Raw genomic sequence first — 20,419 nt, forward strand, 5'->3', positions numbered from 1 at the left:
TTGATTAAATAAGATTTCCATCCCTTTGATTAAAAAACCTGTAATTTCACCTTCAAAATAACCACTGATCTTTCAGGTATTTCTCCTTTTATCTACCAAATACAACATTTTGGATAATTTTTACATTCTTGGTGCTCTTTTTATGTACTTTTTTAAAAGTTGTCATCTCTATAAATCCCCATAACTAACAAATATTAACACCTGGCTGGAGTAAAACTGGGCATATCCACTGGCAATTGCACTAAAATAGCACAACTTAAATAGATTGATGTGGCAAAGCAAAATGATAAAACAATGCAGTCAGGTGAAATGCATTCGTTGCATTTTTACTTCAGTTTACTCTGACGAGTTACAGTAGATTAATCTCTGTGTTTCTGTTTTGTCTCATCAGTTGCTGAGGAAGCGACACATCGGTAACGACATTGTGACGATCGTGTTCCAGGAGCCAGGCGCTCTGCCCTTTACTCCAAAGTCCATACGCTCTCATTTCCAACATGTCTTCATCATCGTTCAGGTTCACGAGCCCTGCCCTGACAACACCTATTACAGGTCTGCTTTACTCTTCCAATGATACTTAGAGCCTTTGGATTCTGTGTTATTTGGGAAGTTGTTGGTTAAGATAAGTAATAAATAAAATTATCTGAGCTTTGATGAAAAGAAAGCAAGATAATCCACGCTATTAGAGTGTTATTATTGGTATTATATTCCCATCACCACTGGTGTGTGGCAGCTTAGCAGAAAACAGTTATTTGTTACACTGCAGCAGAACTCCTCCTGCCCTGAAAACTAGACATAGATTGAACGTTTGTGCTGTACCAGTCTCTTACTCTGTCATTCCTCTTTCCCTCTCAGGGTGGCTGTGACACGCTCTAAAGACATCCCATTATTTGGCCCTCTATTCCCTAAGGGTGCACGATTCCCTCGCTCGCCTGCCTTCAGAGACTTCCTCCTGGCAAAGGCAGTTAACGCTGAAAATGCTGCAGAGAAGTCAGAGAAGTTTCGCTCGATGGCTACCCGCACGAGGCAGGAATACCTGAAGGACCTGGCAAAGAACTTTGTGACCACCACACCCATTGACTCCTCCACCAAGTTCCCTCTGCTCTCTCTGGGCAGCAAGCGTAAAGACAAGCTGAAGGGCGCTAAAGGAGCTGAGCTGCATAGTGCCGGCGCGCTGGTGTGGGCGGTGATGGTCAACAGCAGAGACGAATGGGAGGCAGGAGAGCATAAGCTGCCCTGTCTGCTCGGAGTGTCGGCAGAGTCGGTGGTGCTCATCGAGAGGTACACACGCAGGGTGGTGTTCAACTGCTCCTGTCGCGACGTCATTGGCTGGAAGGCAGTGATGGAGAGTAAGGATGGGGGGCCATGCTTGGATATCTTCTATGAGCGCGGGGACTCTGTGTGTCTCAGTGTGCTGGAAAGTCAAGCAGAGGACATAAAAGAGGTGGTGCAAAGACTTGAGGTGGGTGGCTGCAGCCATATTTAAACTGTCACACTGGGCACATTATTATCTCTCAGATTAATTCCTCCTGTCCTGTTTTTTTACAGCTGATTACGCGGGGCTGTGAGGCACTGGAGGTCACCCCCCTGCGTGACGGAGTGGGGCAACCAGGGTTCCTGATGAATGACGAGGGCTTTGTGACGGAGCTGCAGAGGTTCTGCTATGCTGAGAGCGGAGGCCTGCAGCTCTGGGCTCGTGTGGTGCGGCTGTGCGGACACTCCCTCGTCCGCCTGAGTCCCGAGGAGAGGACCAGGCTTCTCCGCACTGCACACAAGATCCACATCACCGTCATCCCACCGGATGAGAACGGCAAACCTCGCAGGTGGGTGCTGCTGCATTAAGGAGGAGGGATAGGGACAAGTTCACAGTGTGGTCAGCAGACACAGAGTGTGACTGGAGAAGGGAACCGTGGGTCTCAAACAAGCAGAAGGAAGTGAAAAGTAGTCTCAGAGAGGCGGTAAAACAGCAAACAAGGAGGAGGAGTTAGTGAGACGAGTTAATCCAGAGCGAGACCACTCAGAGGTCACAGCTCACTCTGCTGTTGCTGACAGCCTGCAGTCAGCTGGCTAACAACCACTGAATCCCTCTAATGATGTTTAATCACACTGGCACAGGCTGGCCTACTGTAAGAAGCACTTTCCACTCTGCTGAAATCCAAGAGAGGGCAGAAACAGCTGTGGACAGAATTTTTTAGAACAAACTGAACCAATATTGAACCGGACATTTCTGCAGCTCTCAGCTTAAAAACAACATGACAAAGCTGGCAGCAGAAGAACACCTCTGATTTATTTATACGTCTGTGACAACTAAGCACAAATTGTCACAAAAATGCCATGATTTATGGCTGAAAGTGGGATTTCAAAAGAATCCCATTTTTATTTTTGGCTTCTTTGTGATTAATGTATGAGTCACAATGCAACCGGGCGGGGCTGTTTTGTTCTAACAGAGTCTGCTGTTGTTTTGTGTTCCACAGAAGTTTCTCTGAGCTTTACCAGAAGGCCATCAAAGATGCAGAGTGCAAGCCCGGCGAGGATCGGTCAGGAGAGGCCTGGGTGCTGGATGAGAGGGCAGAGGAAGAGGAGGAAGAAGAGCAGGCGAATGAGGATGAGCTGAAGACGGGTGGGGTCAGCGAGGTGGAAAAGATGGAGGTGCAGACAGTGGCAGAAGGGGGTGAAGAGCAGTCTGGCGATAAAGAGCCATGTGAAGGAGATCCCAGCTCGCTCCTCACACCGCCCAGTTTACCATTGTTTAGAGCCACTTCCCTGCAGGACCAACCGGCCAATCAGAGCCAGGAGGGCGGCACCTCGCAGCTCACTCGCAGCCTCTCTTTGGAGAGACAACTGTCCTACACGGACACATGTGATGGGTGAGTTACTAACACTAATACCACTGTTCTTATAACCTGTCACACGAAATGCTGCTTTGCACGAGCATCTAAATACACTGAGCTGCTGATACAACACAGCAGGGTCTCATTTAGTTAATGCACATATGGATTATATAGAAACTGAATTTGATGTTTCCTTTCTAACTTCTGTGTTTTTTTGTGGTTTAAAAATAACTACATCTACATTTAACTTGTGTGACGCACATTTTAGTGGGAAATATCATAGATTTGTATTTTTTACTTCACTTTCTTCATTAAGATTTTACACTCAAAGCATAAGAAGTATTGTGTAAAATACAGAATATCTGGAAATGATTCTCCAACTCTTTCGATTAGCAGCTAACAATTAACCATTACATTTTAATACAAAAATGCCAATATTTAATGGCCTGAACTTCTCCTTTTCTGCTTTTCATTGTGTGACAGTAATGTGAATATTTTCGCATCTTGTTGACTGGATAAAAGAAAATAAGAGTGGATGCCTACAACTTTTTTTCTTCAAGAATCTAGAGAATCAGAGAATCAATAATGCAAATAACCATTAGTTTGAGCCCAACATAAAATGGTTTTAAACTAGCTCTACCTGCCCCACCTTCTCCAGAGCCCCTCCAGATCAGCTGTATGGTCGTTAGCTGGAGCCATACTTCACTGATGTTTTGCACCCTCCCCAAAACATCTCCCAGTGGGGCAGTGGCCAATGGGGACCTCTGCCCCCCCGCCACCCCCTGCAGCTGACCCTACTGGGGTGTTTCGGCCCACTCCTCAAAAGCCACAACCAGTTGTTTGTCTCCTTGGCTTCCTCTGCCTTGTCCCAGTCATTCCAGCTGCCCTGAGAAGTTGGACCAATGACTTCCCTACAAAGCGCCTCCATCCACCTTCCACTGGATGAATGGAGGCTACTTAGCTTGTCTCCCTACACTCTGCTACCTGCTCAGTGTATTTGAGTCACTTGAACTCATTTTCTGCTGCTATCCCTTCTTCTCAAAGGGACTGTGAGCTTAGGGAGGTGTTAAAAGGAAAGTCTGGTGAGCCTAGCAATGTTTCTCTGTTCATATCTGAGTATTGATCCTGATGATGATGCAGATCGGGAGAGGTCTTCATGATCTCTGGTAGGAAGACTAGCTGTCTGCCAAAGTCGACCCTCAGCTCCCATGCCTTTCCAGGAGTAAGCAGAGGTGTTTATCCTACTGCTAGCTTCTGGTGGATTTCGCCCTTTCGCTCTTGCAAAGTGCTTGAGCTTCTTCTGGTCCACTAAGGAACTGCTCACCTGACCTTGCAGACCTCCAAGAACATACCTCCACCTGTAATGACCCTGAGCCAATACGATCTTCAACCCAGACAGGTTGTGTTGGTGTGGATGCACAGGGGTCAGTGGTCCTCACTCCCAAACCCGTGGGAGAGATTGTTGGGGAATGGTAGGGTGTCATAGGCTGCTCCTATAATAGAGCTAAGCTGTGTGGTCCATCAGATGTCTGCCCAGCTCATGGCTCTAGTTGTAATGGTCTCCCACCTAGTCCATGCCCCTTGCTAGCCCTGGTGGATGGCCTTGATGTAATAGTGCTCCAGTTCCATCTGTGTGACCTCCTCTTCTTCCTCTGCTCCTTTGTCGCTTTGGACCACAATCTCCCCACCCAAGACCTGCTTGGTTGTTCTGCACTCTGCCCAGGACCTCTTTGAGCTGCAGCCTGCTGATGGCTTGGTCCACCTCTGTCTGGGCCCTCCATTTGCATCCTGTCTACACCTCTTACAAGCTGATCCTTTGACTCTCTCAGCTCTAATACTAGGTGTGTTTTCTCTTGCCTTTACCCAAGACTGATGGACTTCAGTGGAAACTGCAGAGCATTACTGTTGAAGTACAGAGTCTGAGAAGCAGTGAGCATGGCCCAGCAACTTCCTGATGAAGCTGTGTCGTCCATACTGCTGACTGCTACCAATGGGATTTTATACACTTTTAGGGGCCACATTGTGTTGTAAGAGTGTGAATGGATAGCACCACACCTTATATTTCCCTGGTAATTGGTTGCTATAGATCCTTGCCAGACAGTGTGCCAGCTGCGTTTGTAGCTCCTCCCCATCTGTTTGTCTGAGAGCTCTGCTGTGTACTACTTACTGAAGTACCTTGAGATAATGGTAGTAATGCTGGCTGGTATGTGGAAGAACTCCACCGCAAAGTCTATCAGCTCATGTGGTATTAAGTTGTGGGCGTTTGCCAGGTCGAGCCACACAACAAGTCGATTACTCCTTTCCCTTCTGGCATGCTGTATCTGCTCCCAGACTATGGTTGAATGCATGAAGCAACCTGGGAATACTGGAAGGCCGGACTTCTGGCAAGTCATGTCAGTGTAGATGTTGGTCCTGAGAAAGTTAGACATTCTTCTGTTTTGGTGTGTTCTACGTTCAGAAAGGCAATCCTCCTGAATTGGTTGATGGAGAAGAAATTTTGTTCCTTGGGTGTGCTTCTTCCATGCCACCCTCATTATCTTCCACAGCATCTACCTGGGGGCAGTTCTTAAATAGACTATATGGGAAACCGTTGGGTCCTACTGATCTAGCCCTTCTGATGGCACCATGATCACCTGCAGCCTTGGAGGGGAGGTGTAAAAAAGAACATCTTGTGGTGCTGGACACTGCAAATACCCCGGTGACCCTGGCAATGTTTCTCTGTTCATATCTGAGTATTGGCCCCTGATGTGCTGTTCTAGGTCTTCTTTGGAGATGTTAAGCATTCCACTTAGTTTCTTGTCCAGTGGGCAAACTGGAATGGGTCCTTTAAGAAGTCCCTTCTTGTTTTCTCTTTCCTCTTCCTCCTAATGCAGTCAGCTTTGCGTAGCTTAGCAAGCCTCTGCTGGAGCCTTTAGACTGACTTTCACCTCTGGAGCTGCTTTCCTCCACCTCTGTACAGCTGGCATTTATCCTGCAGCAGTTCTTCGATGCATCTTTCCCTACATCCTTGCTGTATTGAGACTATTGCTTGTCGGGGTGTCGTTCAAACCTTCCTTTGCACTCCTCAGACAGGATGCTGCCTACCATTTTGAGCTACATATTCTCGTAATTGGTGTTCTGGAAACTCTGCACAAGTATTCATGGAGTCTGTGCCATTCCTCCTGGTTATTTGACTTGGGCCAATTGACCTTATTCCGTCGCTCTAATTGTTTAAGATGGCATGATGGTTGCACATCTGCTGCGTCTGAGTGCTGATGTCCTCACTGCTCAGGGGATCTACCTCCATCGCCTGTGTTTCTGGCCTACAAGCCCTGTTGGGTCCTGCTGCTTTGTGGTTCTCCAGCTGGCTTTGGGTCCGCCTTGTCTTGCTTGCATGAGCAGTGGTAGTAGTGACTAGTAATACTATTACTGCTGTTAATACTATCACTGTTTCTAGTTATTATTGAAGGGAAAATGGTGAACACTGTTCACAACTCACTGTGCCTTTAAGATTTACAGTTTACGTGTGTGAAATTTCAGGGAATAGGACGATAACAGGAAGCCATTCATATGGTTGAGCAGTGGATCTTCAACTCTTCAATATTAGCTTTCTGTGAACATGTGATGATGATATCACCAATTCACTTTTGTTTTAATGAAATGATCATCTACATAATGATGGGCACTTATTATCCTCATTTTATCAGCGTCCTGGCCTCCTGGTTAACTACAAATCACACTTATCAGCTTGAAAAATAAACTTTGCATAAAGGAAACACTCATGCAGATAATAATGGGTTCATCTACATATCAAATTGAATTAGATTCTTATCATCACACAATGTAAATCTGAATTATTTGATTTTTCATTATATTGCGAGCTCAGTGAAACCCAAATCTAAGCCAACCTGGAGATTACTTGTTTGTTTTAAACCCCTGGATTGGATAAAAAATTGTTCTGAGTTTTTACCCTCCCTGCCTTGTTGACAGGCACGTGTATGACAATGTGGGGCAGGTGGAACGCCACATCTACGAGAACATCGGGGAACTGAGGGACGCCACACCTGATCTGATCTTGGCTGTCAAGCCCAAGGTTCCCCTGGAGGATGAGCAGGTGACAAACTAAGAAAGAAAGGCTTCTGAGCCGCTTTCCTCCAATGCTCCATCTCCTTTCTTACAGTGTTGCTTCCCCTTCATCTCTTTAGTTCATGGCCGCTGAGTTTGGTGATGACAAAGCGTCAGCAAGTGATTCCTCTCTCTCCTCCTCCCGGTTGTCAAGTGTGGACCGGGCTGAAAGAAACTCGCGAGCCCTGAGTCTCCATAACTCCATCACCAAGAGTAAGTAAATGTTTAACTGAAGAAATTGTATAAGGGATAAGATTTAAAGATATGACCCTGATCGTGGACTCAGAACCGAGCCTCACTACACAACAGCTGACACAACTGCTCAAATGATGCCAGAATTGAATCTTTACACATGTTTGAAAATCACCTCTGCCTAATTTGAGCAAACCCCTTTTTCCATATTTTTCCTGCCTTAAACCTCTCTCTTCATTATCCTCCCGCTTGTCCCCACTGCATCGCCTTTGTTCCCCCTCTTTCATGCACGCTGCCCCTTTTTCCTCTAATCTAATATCACCCCTGCTCTGCTGCCACCCCCTGCCAGGGCTGGGATAAAAGGGGGACAGATGGGTAGTGGGAGGGGTGGAGTTTTAGGCAGCCCCAAATCAAGGAACCCCTCTTCCACCATCTGCTCTGCCTCCACTGAGACTATGAGGCTCATCGTTTAACCACCATAAGAGCACACTGGCTCATCCTCTCATCAGATTCCTCTGATTTTTGTGGGGGCGGTTGCTGAAGCCTCCGATTGTTTTGCATTGTAAGCTTTCATGTGACGTCTGCGGGACTTTTACCAAGCACTGGCAACTTTTTCAACAGAATCACAAGCTTTAAGGCTTTGATAAGTGTTGCAAAAACTGATTTATTTTGTTAGACTTTTAAAGATAATGTCTAAATTTTATTTTATTTTATTTTTAGAAATAAGGCTCAATGCTTGGACTTTCATCCTCAGGGATTTTACTGAATTATTTCATGAATTTGATCTAAACTAGTGACAAAGGGGTAAAAAAAAGTCAGAAACAAAAACAAGCAAACACGATGACGTTTTCTGTGTTTTGGTGCACAATCCAAGCCTGAATATGTCCAGCGTTAACACAGCAGCACCCCCCAGTGGAGGCTCTTTGCTGCTGCAGGCTCAGAGGGAACATGGCAGCTTACTTCAGTGCTTCTGGTCTCCCATGTTACTGCCAGTGCACTGAGATACGGCTTGCAGTGTATGGCTGAGTGTTAAATCCCATCCTTTTTCTCACAGTTCTCTCGGAGACCACAGATTCGACTGAGGAGGAGTGGCAGTCCATTGCTGACCTGGCGACAGCTTGCCGCAGCATCCTGGAGGCTTTGTCTCGAGAGGGTGAGTAGCGTGCACACCTCAAATTGTGGATCTAAATCTAAATTGTGGCGGGCTAGTTGCACAAAGCAATGTCCCAGCCTCATCTGTGAAATGCCGTGGAGCTCTCAGCGTTTTTGCTGCAGTGTGGGAAGAGCTCTCACTTTCTTCAGATTAAAAATGCCCCAACGGCAAATCAGCACTTCACTGTCTTGCACTGAGTTCAGCCTCATCCAGCACCTTTGCGGTAAAAAATGACTTTAAGCCAGCTCCAGTATTGATATCTGGCCTAATTAAAGCTGAGTGACAGCAAATCCCTGCGATCTCTGAGCACTATAGAGGAGGAGGCTGCTATAGCAGCTGATTAACAGCCATGACTCATTCAATATGATGTATTTAGGAGTCTCCATACTTCTGGATATGTGGTGTATTTATAGAAAAAAAAAGTAGCGCGTTCTCCTTTAACTGTGATGAATGTCTGTTTCTGCTTTAAGTGATGATAATGTTGATAATGTCCCATAGATCGCAAAGACTCCTCTCAAGCAGGAGCCGACCAGACTGACGGGAAGCTGAAAGACTCAAAGGAGAGGTGGGTTACTATAAAGTATACCAGATAAAGCAGTTTAACAGCTCTGTTGTCAGGCTCTTGCTTTACTTTGTCCTTTTCTCCACTCTGTAAAACCGTCTCCTTTACTCTCTGAGTTGCTTAACTACGTCCAACTGTTTGAATCAGAGTGCTGGCATTTCTCCCCCATAAAGAGAGGCGTCTTGCTGATTTAGTGGCGCGTCTGACTCACTCTAATGGCCATCTTTTTGTAAACCAGCTCCAAACCTTTTTGTTTTTTCTCTGATACTCCTTCTAGCCCTTTGGTTGAATTGTTTTTTTGCTCTTCCGAACTCGTGCAAAATCCAATAAAACCAAAGTAAGGCTTGTTTTTGGTCTCCAGTACTTTATGTCCTCCTGTGAATTGTAAAGGTCTGATCTCTAAATGGGATTAACACCAGCTACTGGCTGTAAAAAGCCACCAATACACCATATGGAATCAAATGTTATCTGTTAGCATCTGTTTCTGAACCTGAACAAGCAAGTTTTGACAAATATCAAAATAAATTGACAGCTTTAAATCAAAATTCTCCTCCAGGAATAACAGCAGGCATCACAACTGTATAACAGTAAGGTTTAAAGACCAACCTTGCAGTTTTCCATGAAACTATTGAATCCTTTTAAAGCAACGCCATGCTATTTTAGACAATCAGGATACCACATTTGCCCCAGTCTGCAGGGTGGAGTCATTATTTATAACTGCAGTCAGACAAACTGCAGCATGGGACGACTGCATTAACTCAGGCTGGCTTTGCTCATCGAACATAGTGGTTACTGTAAATTGATCTCAGGTTAAGACATGTTTGATTGAGGGCTGCAAGGACAAAGTCTGGAGCTCTGAGGCGGCCAGTGCGACAGACGGCTCCACCACCAATCATAGAAATTGCAAACTTAACTCACTCTGTTGGAGCAGGAGGTGTTATGACAAGAGAAGAGAACTTTCTCCTCCTCCTGAATGCATTTGTTGATTTAATGGCTTGGAATGCATTTGCTGATTGCAGACTGCACAACTCTGTGAAACTGCTTTTGACGTGGTGTCACTGCCTCTCTTTGCTGCAGTGACTCTCCAGGCCACCTAGAAGAGAAGGTTTCGCAGCTGGAGGCCATGCTGAAGAAGCTGCAGGATGACCTGCAAAAGGTGCTTTGACTTCCGTGAATGTTATTCTCTGTGATAATATTTTCGTTGAGCTCCACTAGAGAGTCAGCAGGTAGGAAAAACTATTTACTTTGCTCAGCTTTTGTCGATGGAGCAAGAAGATTTGTATTTGCTGAGCCGCTGTGTGCTTACAAATCCTGCCATCCATGCAACCACTTCCTGTCACTGATGACTCACTGTAGAAATGTAATAACAAAAACACTTTAAAAGGCATTTATTTATTTATGATTTTGTGTACAGAAACATTTTCAGATTTTTTTGGAATATTCTATCATTATTTTTCATGTATTTATGAGAACTCCTTCGATGCTGTTATCTCTACTTTTTTTTGCACATTTCCACCAAACATGAGTCTGTGTTGCTTCGTTTTCTTCCTCGTTGATGCCGCAGAGTATTGTATGTGATGAACACTTCTTTTTGAACATGGAACTCAGCTGCCTTACAAAACACAATTCTCAACACAAAGTCCACTTGCTTTTGCAGAGATTTCAAACGTATTTCATGGCCTCGCTCAGCTGATTCAGTCGCTCCATTAACTCCAGACAAGTGGACCTTGTGTTGATTTCTTTTTCTTTCTTTTTTTTTTTGGCCAGTACTGTCTCTGTGTATGTCTGTGTATGTACAAAGCATGATATTTCTCCCACATTTTTCTATTCTGAAGTCCTTGATTAGGACTGCAACTATAACTATTTTCACCATTGATTAATCTAATGGATATTTTTCTAATCAATCAGTTCTGAACTCACAATGCTAATGAAGGAAAACGCTTAGAGCTTGAAACTATGTTGATTGACGGCAAATTAGTCAATGATTTTGACAATCGGTTATTCATTTACAAATCTGTTTACAAAGAAAGTTAGGATGCTGTGTAGAATGTAAATGAAAAGATATTCCACAAAAACAACACATCAAATCTTTGTGTCTTGGAAAATATACGCGCAATTTGATTTTGATGCCAGAAACTTGTTTAAAAAACTTAAGATAAGGGCAGCAAAAGACTTTCCAGTTTGATGACACGTCTTTCTACTAAGTGGGTTAAATGGCAGCAGCAGAAGCTTGATTGGGTATAAAAAAGAGCTGCGGTGGAGATGGGGTGGAGTTCACATGCTGCAAATACTTCAGTTTGAGATGAGCTTTTTCTTAGTGCAAAAGTTTATCATCAGCTGGAGCTAATCTGAGTCAAAACTCAGAGACTTTGGACGAGGCTGGATGCACGGGCTGCAGAACACTTGTGAAAACCATCGTCCGTGAACGTGAGTTTGTTGCTGCGTCCACAAATTGAAGTGGAAACTCTACCATGCAAAGAAGAAAATGTGTATACGCCACAGCTCAGTTAAGGTTAACCGAGGTCTGACGAGTCAAATGCCAAACTGTATCATCATGGAGAATGTGTCTTGGCTAGTCATCTGTGAGGGCGTGTGCAAGAGTTATTACATGTGGGATGTGTCTCTTGAACATCTGTGAAGGCACCGTCGATGCTTAACGATGTGAAGGCTTTAACAATGGCAAACCACATCCTGTAAAGGTGCTGGTGCTAACCTGGCCTGTCTGACATTTACACCTGTCACATACTGAGCACATTCATTACTAAACAGACAAATAGAACAAAATGGGTCCGAAGTGTTGTGCCGTAGCTCCAAATTCTTTTTAAACTCGGTGGCATTAAAGTGAAATTGAGCGTTACGTTTTCAATGCGATCAGTTTGAACATTTCACTATTTAATCTTTGTATTATTTACAATTGGAGTTTAAAGGTTTTGCATATCAGTGCATTGTGTTTTTACTTTACTCTTTACACAGTGTCCCAACTTTTTTAAGGAAATGGTCCAACTTCTCCGGTGTGAAGGTTTGCTGTGTTTGTCAGTTTTATAACAAAAAGAGTTCATCCTGAAGATATCACCTTGGACTCTGGGAACTTGTCATTATGTTACCATTAGTTTTGACATGTTATCAATGAAAAATAAGCATCAGACTGTTCAATCTCGAAAATAATCATTAGTTGCAGCCCTGTACTCATTGTAAGTGATAAGGTGCTTGCTCATCTCATCAGCAGCCCTTAAAGCACTGATTTCAATAAACAATATGCAACAGTGAAAATCGGCAAATGTTTGGTTGTTTTCACCCGATAAATTACTGGAACAAAACAAATCTATTCTGTCAAACAAATGATCCGTTCACCAACTGTTTGTGTGCAGATGGTGAGGTTACTCTTCCTCACTGCTGTGTGTCTTCTTTCACACTCTGTGTTTACCTGCATCCGCACGTTTCCTTAAAGCCAGCACTGTACCTGTCGCCCTCCTCCCGTTCCTGCCACAGCCATCTGAGCGACAGCTTTTGTTTTGTTGTGTGCCGATGTCTTTCAGGAGAAAGAGGACAAGGCAGTGCTGCAGGCCGAGGTCCAGAGCCTCAGGCAGAACAACCAGCGGCTGCAGGAGGAGTCGCAGAGCACAGTGGCCCGCCTCATCAAAGTCACCGAGCTGCTGTGCAACGTCAACAAGCCCTGTTAGCTTCACCGCTGCACACACTAAACACAAATCAGCAGACTGATGCAAATCCTACGATGTGCTTCTACGCTCAACATACTTCTATTGTTCATGTATAGCTGCAAAAGTGAACGCACACAATTACAGTCGTCTCTGTCCAGAAGCGTGGACCTGCCTGCTGGTGAAGGAGTATGCAAATCAAATCCGAAAAGAGAAAAAAAGACATTATCAGAAGCCCCATGAAGACATTTACACGCTGACCAGCACAGGCTGCTGTGCTTCTTCTGGTGTGTGTGTGTGTGTGGATGTGTGTGCGCCTGTTCCTTGCTTCAAATACTTGACAAGTTTGGCTGAGTAGCACTTAAAAGGACACTGTATAGCATGTTTGTTGGTGTCTTATCCAAATTACCAAAAGTGTACATATATACAGTGTCACCAATAATATATGTGAGCAGTTAGTATCACTGTCCTCTCTGCCAGACATGTAGTTGTAATGTCTGAGTGTGATTCTGCCTGACACGGATAGTGTGGAAGGTATGGAAACAAAACACAAGAAAGAAAAAACTAAACACAAGAGAAAAAAAAAAAGGAAGATGAAAATTACAGCCTTCTACTTCAGAAGATGCAACAATGCCAGCTGACTTGCCTGAGAGCAAGGTTTGTTATGTAAGGACATCATTATCTGCCGTCCTATTACTGTAATACTGTACACTTTGTTTTTAGGGAGATACAATTTAAAAAACAGACACACGCGCATAAAAAGGACCTAAACTGGAAAAAAAAGGGGTCACAAACAAACTGCTTGGTCTTTCTTAAAGTATGTATGAAAAACAGTATAAAAGGGAAGCTGACAAGGGTTTTACCTCTCCTGAAGACACAGACTCAGGCAGGAAAGAACTGCCCGAGCTTCCTTCCACGACTGCCTGTAGCTGTTGTCTTCTAACCTCACTATTGTAGCAGCCATACCGTAGAAGATCTCCTCCGGCTGGCCTGAACCACAGAATGCCAAAAGGCAGCTTTTTGGGGGGGTTTTTTGTTATATTTTCAGCTGGCAAAATAGCTTTAGGTGTGTGAATAAAGCACCTTCAACTGATGGTGAAATACAGAATATAGTGAACAATGTTTTTTGTGTTTGGCGGATGTCTACAGTGACTGTTTAGGGTAACTATTTGCAATGGCTTCAGAGTGGTAGCGGTAGATGACACCATACCATTCCACCCTGGTGTGTTTGTGTGTGTGTTTCTATGTCGTTCTTGCACTTTTGTTTTTGTAAAGTCGACACTGGACATGGCACACGCTGTACTTCACTCAGCCTGCCCAGGTTACGTCGTGCTTAATATTAAGAGGTGGATAAAATCTCGCTCCCCCTCGACGCCACCTTACCTCACCTCTCTTTGTCCACCACTGACAGCGCCGGTGACTCAGAGGAGTCGGACTGCTTCTCCTCAGTGCCAATGTAAAAAGTCTGGGCAGCTCTCCTGAATCTCCCACTGAAATCAAACACAGCTGACCGCAAACTAATCACCAACAACAAACTCTGAACTTACGTGAAAAGGGATGCCAAACGTCACTCAGACTCTGTCGTCTCGTGTACAAACTTCCTCCTGTCATTTTCTTTTAGACTCACTGTGAATACCTGGTACCAGCATATTAAGATACGGTATATACAGATTAAATTATGAATCTAAACTTTATAGGTATGTGAGGATACTGTATGTACAGCTGAACTGTTCCGTGTTATTGGGTATGCAGACAAGTGTTAACCGCAGGCTCTTGTTTCATCTCAACATCTAAAGGCCTCATAACTTAAACAGGGAGCCGTTGGTGTGGGGAGACCTGTTTTACTGTGTCTTGTATATTTATTTAGATTGTAGGAGGTTGGCCGAGCATGAGAATGTGCCATGCAACTTCCAAGCTCCCCTCTGTATGTGTATGTATAAAAATGTAACTTATTAATCATTCAAATGTGGACTTTCTTGTAGCTGTTTAAACTAGAGGGAAAACATAAAGATGACAATGTGAAAAAGGAAGGTTAGAAACTTTACTTTGTTTGTTGACAACCAACAACTACAATATAGCATAAAAAGATACCTGAAACATAATGTAACTGTAGGTCGTATTAACAGTCTAGCATTGAGCTATTTCAGCTACAGCTCTTACATGTTTGATTATGTCTTAAGACACCATTGGGTACGCCTTAATGAGTGAATCTCTTTCAGAACGGTTGGTCATTCCGGTGTTATGTGAAGGCTTATTTCTCTGACTTTGTGCCTACCTGAAAATGTAATGCTTGTCAACCCAGCTTAGTGATTTCATTTCTTTGCTTTTGGTTGCACTTAATTTTTGTCATTATTATTGCTGTTACTTTGTGGCAGATGAAGGATTTTCTGAGGCCGTCACCACATCTGGTCTTTCATCAACCGTGTGGGGAAAAGTCGTCGGGCGCCACGTGATCTGAAGATCAGATAGATGTGTGTTGTTAATCTCAAGCATCGCTGAAGGTTCACATATTAATGAGTACCACAGATTGTCAAAAGAAGCAACAGGAATAAGATTTTTAAAAGTGAATTAAAGGGAACTGATGCTTAAAATGACTGATGATGCGTTAAAATTAAGTGGAGATGTTGATGTTGAATGGCGCATGCTTCCCTTAAAGGATCGTTATTTTGGTATTTAAATATTTAGAAGTAAGTTGTCTCAGAAAACAAAAGAAAATAAATACATGAAGCTGAAAAAAGTGAGGAAGAGAATCTGCAATAATTTGGACGACACACGCTCCATCTACTTGACCTAACGTGGAAGTGCAGCAGTTCGAACGTGGTCACATGTTAAGTCTATACAGATGTTTGACAAATATCCCCAAAGCAGATTATACTAAGACGTTTGTTCAGCTGACTTCAAAACATTTCGGAGTGGCTGTGAAGGATGTTTGTCTTTCTTCGGTTTGATTAAAGACAAAAAAAAAAAAAGGAATCTGATGAACTTTAGGGATTTGAAAAGTTTTGTGTGATTTATTCGTATTTTTATCTACTTTTTAAGCAGAGAATGAAATCAAAGCATATTCTGAATTCAGGCTTCATGCGAGTGACCCCCCCCCAAAGTACAGTCATCTCACGGTGATGATCTGAATTAATCTGTCCAGCAGCAGCAAGAACTCCAGGCAGCAAAGGTAAAATAGAGCTGGAAGCAGCCAAGGAGACGGGAAACGATCTTCAACATCTGACAGCAACAACGTGATTGGTGTCAAAGGTCACAGCTCGATGCAGTTCGGTGAGAGGAATATATAAATTAAAAAAAGCACAAGGATAAAGAACTGTTGAGCTGTTTATATCGTGAATAAAAGATAAATTCTTTGGTTTAAAAAAAAAAGGGAAAGATGGCACCAAAAGGAATTTTATGATTATTCTTATTTACTAAACACTGAAAAATTCAATCTCAGTGTTAATTCTTTTGCTTCAGCACAACAGAGGACACAATGTTCAGAGAGAGAAAATAGCTGACATGCTGTGATGTGAATTTGGGGAAAAGCTAGTGGTAAATCTTTGAATTATGGAGTACAGTTGGCCCTCTGTCCTACCAGCTGTTACTGTATCTGCAATGTTATTCCAGGTGTAAATCTGTCCCACCACCAAAATGAATCCCAGCTGATCTGACAGACAGGATTTAAAAACACTCATCTCTTCACAATCAAACTGCATCGTGTCCTAAATCTAATTTTTGAGGTCTTTGTAAGATGCACTGCGAAACAATTCGAATCATCTTCTGTCAGAAGCCAATAACATCCTTTGCTTTTAAAGCAGTTTGATATGTCTTCAATCAAGAACATCTCTGAATAAAAGAAAGCACCTCAGCTGAGAAAGATAAGCTTTGATTTGATCCTGACCTGAGTTGTGGTGTCAGCCGACCTGCTAATGCTCAGGATTAGAAGCTTGTATGTGCTGGAGGTGTCGAAAGGGGTTTGCAACACTTTAGAAATGGAAGTTTTCTCATCAACACACTCGACCAAGTTGAAATAAACCCAAAACGCAGACTGCTCAACGTCTTGTTTGTCTGTTGAGACAGCTGAACAAGCATGGCAGCAACAACCTCTGTGCCCAGGGCTTCAATACTCCAGCTGAATTATGTCATCTGATAAACTGTCAGACATGGCGCAGATACTCTCTGCCTTCCCACAGGGAACTGAAACATGCTGACAGAGTCAACTATAGAACCTCTTGAGTTTATTGAGTCTAATGTTTTGAAACCACCACGATCACATAGTTGTGATTCCCATCTGAGTCTCTGACACCACAGACCTTATAAACATCTGTCTGTCTTCAACTGACTTTAACCAAACTTCATCTTCACAAAAGGCACAAAGTGCACGTCAGACTGAGCAGGTGTCATGTTAACCATTTTCTTACTGTTTCTGTAAGTTAACATTTTTTAATTAACACCACACTGAAGGAGCATTTGACAAGAGTGCCTTCAGTTTAGCAGATTTGTAGTGAAACCCGGGTCCTGGGGTGCAAGAACCGATGGCAATGGACAAAAAGATCATTATGTTTATTGCAGCTTCATTGCAAATGCAGCTATGTTCCATAAAGATGTGTGATTACTGGCCCAGTCTGCCCCATTAGGAGGGATAAATCGTGAGCAACCTGGTCGCTCCTCTGGGAAATAAGTGAAAAATTGGCTGAGGGATGCAGCAGAGATGCAGAGATGGAATTCATGCATGACAGATTACTTGTAATAAGTATGTAGATGGGACCATTAGGACATAATTGTACAAAGTTACTAAGACATTCACAATGTTATTATTATCTTCCTATAATAAATGAAAACTTGAATCATCCTGCCAAGTGCTAAAGTCTAATTAAATCCTCATCAGTTTGTATTTTGCCAACCAGTCTTTGTGATTCAGACATTAAAGCCACCCCCTATTTCACTGTCACTGATGGCTTAATGACCAATCAGGACAGTTTAAATCAGATAATCATATTCCTAGCAAAGCAACATCTGTTGCTAATATTAATATGTGTCAATATTCTCAGAAACTTTGTTTGTACATTGTTTTTATTTGCATAAAACTCCTAAATTAGGCCTCTATTACAACAATTTAGCTCCACAGGCCTCAGTTGAATGATATAGCTCATTTAGCTGTTTTGGACAGCTCAGTTTAGACAATAGCATTATCTGGTTAAGATTGGATGTCAAAACTACTTGGTTTTGATCGTTTACTGACCCAAACCATGTGAAATTATCAGCTAAATCCAACCAGTTGGTGAGAGAGTTTCATCATAATGTTTCTGGTTTGAATGTAACCACAACAACAGCAACATGGAGTGAGAGTGATGGGAAATAAATCTGGATATCATCAAAATAACCAGAATGTGTTTACCACAGCAAACACGATCCTGCATGTTGGGATATTTTAAAGTAGCGAGCTGACCAGTCATCCCACTGTTAGTATTGGCTAAAAAAGGATCGTCAGTCTTACCTGCATCTTTAACAACTTTAGCATCAACTGATCGTCATCTTATCCTGTTACCAGGATGCTGTCAGCTCACCAGTGTTTGATTTCACAGCAGCATCACCAAAAACATCCCAGGACGAAGGGACATGAGAATAAAAGCAGCCCGAAGTCTCAGGCAGAGATTTTGAGTCAGATAGCAGAGTTTTTAAACATCTTGAAATGCTGACAGGATGCACAGTTCCTTCTCCCTGAATTGATGCCACATTAGACAAGACAAATTCATTTTCCAGAGCTGGTTCCATGATCGTATCGCACGACAACATCATACAAACATTTCCCAGGACTTTGTCCTCTGGAAGGCTTTCCTAAACACCAGTCACAGAAAAACACTTATCTTCCTGGCCCTGACACCAGGAGGACAGCTGATGACAACAACGCGCCGGTCTATGTCTTTATTTGGGGCTGGAGCGCAGAAGTCCTTACTCGAGGCTGCATCTCACATACACAGCTCAAGGGCTTCACGCCAATTGGACTCATCCATGTTCTGTAAATACAGAGGTAATGTGTAGGTGTGTGTGTCTGTGTTTACACTCCTGGGTCACAAGGTTGTGTACTCGATTTTTAATGGCCAGGCCACTGCTGCCCCATATACAAGACATAGATGAGGACTAATGGGAGTCTTACTGCAACATTACAGCTGTGGTTCTACCATAAATAAATCTTTGGATATACACATGTTTAATTCCATAGGTTCATCACACATCTAGAGATACAGATGGCACAATAGTTTATCCAAGAAGTCATCTGATATTCATAAATTCACCCAATAGTGTCGTTAGCAAGGCTAACATGTGCTAGGCTAACATGTGCTAGGCTAACATGTGCTAGGCTAACAGTAAAGCATTCAGTTATGTGTTCATATAAAGCCAATAAGGAAACACATCAGCACTGATCTTAGAGAAGCAACTGCTGCTGCCCATCGACGGGTTATGAGCTAATTTCCAGTAGCTGTATGTCAGAGATAGAAAACTTCTGTTTGTTGTCACTTATGTCATCAGACGTCATCATGATAAGAAAGGTCTGCACTCTGTGATAGTGATTGGAAGTTTTGTTCCTATGCTGCTGAAACCATGCCTCCCTTCATCCTGAGTACAGGTAATTCTTTACCTTGAACAGAGCTTTCACACACACGGATACTGGTATTTCCACCCAGAGCCACGTATCAGACAGGCCTCAGTTAACATCTTAAATGTTAAATTATTCTGTGGTAAAGTTCACGACAGAACAATCAGAGAAAGACCAAACAAGACCAACAACAAATGTCAAGCACAGTGGTGGAGGAGTGATGATTTGGGCTTGGACCTGAACACTTTGCAGTCACTGAGTCGATTCTAAAGTCAAATGCGAGGCCATCTGTTGCATGAACAAACATCCCAAACACAGCAGCAAATCAGCAAAGAATCAGAAAAGAAGGAAAAAGACGAAATAAAATGGTTAAAGTCCCGAGCTCAGACTTATTTAGATGCTGTGGTGGGACCCTTAAGAGAGCTGTGCATAAATGAGTTCCTGCAAACCTCAATAAACCGAAGCAATGTTGTGAAGAAGAGAGGGCCAAAATTCCACCTCAACAATGTGAGAGACTGATAACGTCACACAGAAAACAAGCACTTCATGTTACTGCTGCTAAAGAAGGTTCTCCAAGACAATAAATCATCAAGTGTTCTTAGTCTGTCACACACTGCCTCTGTATTTTGCTTTAGTTCTTGCTAAATAATCAGTGTTAAATTGCAACATGTCAAGTGTTGTTGTTCATCTGAGGATGCATTCGCCAGATCTTAAGACCTTATAAGGACCAGATGCAGTTCTGATATTTAATACTTGCAGTTTCTTTTTCACATGACTCTACATGTTTGATGAATTTTCTAGAAACAAAACCTGCAGTTGCCTCACACATGTGGTCTGTTAATGAGTTATGTGCCTCATATAACGAGCCATGCAAACCCATGATAGCTAATCGGAGGGTCTTGCCCTCTTGTCATCTGCAGAGTTAAACATTAAAAATTACAAACACCAGCACACTGCAGGAGGCTGCTTATCTTAAAGCGGCAGTGAAAATAGGTCTTTATTTTTAATGTTCTTAATGTTTCATAGCAGACGTAAGCCAGACAACCCCCGCTGTACAGAACACACACTTTAGTGCAAAAGACTTTGTGTACATTTAGTGACTTTCTGGAGAGGGGCAGGCTGGATCATTAGCAGCAGTGTCTTCATCTTCTACCGGTTTCTGGAAGGTCTCCACGAGACAAGTCGTTTGGGTTCCCTGAAAGAGAGACATGCACTTTTATTTCATAATATTTCAAAAGCTGAAGACGAGAAAATATGATGAAAAAAAGCAAACATTTATACAGAGTTTCATTTGTCCGAATAAAGAAAACATTACTGAATGTTGTGTATTTCAAGTTATTTGTT

At 43.0% G+C, this 20,419-nt stretch overlaps 1 protein-coding gene across 5 annotated transcripts in view; it reads left to right on the top strand.

The window, feature by feature from the left end:
• sipa1 (signal-induced proliferation-associated 1) overlaps positions 1-15,089 on the top strand; it is a 35,562-nt gene extending 20,473 nt beyond the window's left edge. For 3 of the 5 annotated variants that reach the window (XM_072375769.1, XM_072375767.1, XM_072375768.1), the window contains exons 7-16: positions 392-549; positions 853-1,459; positions 1,546-1,820; positions 2,472-2,864; positions 6,798-6,921; positions 7,013-7,145; positions 8,179-8,277; positions 8,776-8,842; positions 9,917-9,995; positions 12,376-15,089. In XM_072375769.1, coding sequence (XP_072231870.1) covers positions 392-549; positions 853-1,459; positions 1,546-1,820; positions 2,472-2,864; positions 6,798-6,921; positions 7,013-7,145; positions 8,179-8,277; positions 8,776-8,842; positions 9,917-9,995; positions 12,376-12,519 — 2,079 coding nt within the window. In that variant the 3' untranslated portion in view covers positions 12,520-15,089. Of the gene's footprint in view, positions 1-391; positions 550-852; positions 1,460-1,545; positions 1,821-2,471; positions 2,865-6,797; positions 6,922-7,012; positions 7,146-8,178; positions 8,278-8,775; positions 8,843-9,916; positions 10,066-12,375 lie in introns of all 5 variants that reach the window. The other 2 variants (XR_011909406.1, XM_072375770.1) reach the window with 2 other exon arrangements.
• The last annotated feature ends 5,330 nt before the right edge of the window (positions 15,090-20,419 follow it).

This window comes from Leuresthes tenuis, unplaced genomic scaffold (assembly GCF_036924035.1).
Source record: "Leuresthes tenuis unplaced genomic scaffold, fLeuTen1.0.hap1 SCAF_21, whole genome shotgun sequence".
In the NCBI taxonomy this organism is placed as follows: domain Eukaryota; kingdom Metazoa; phylum Chordata; class Actinopteri; order Atheriniformes; family Atherinopsidae; genus Leuresthes; species Leuresthes tenuis.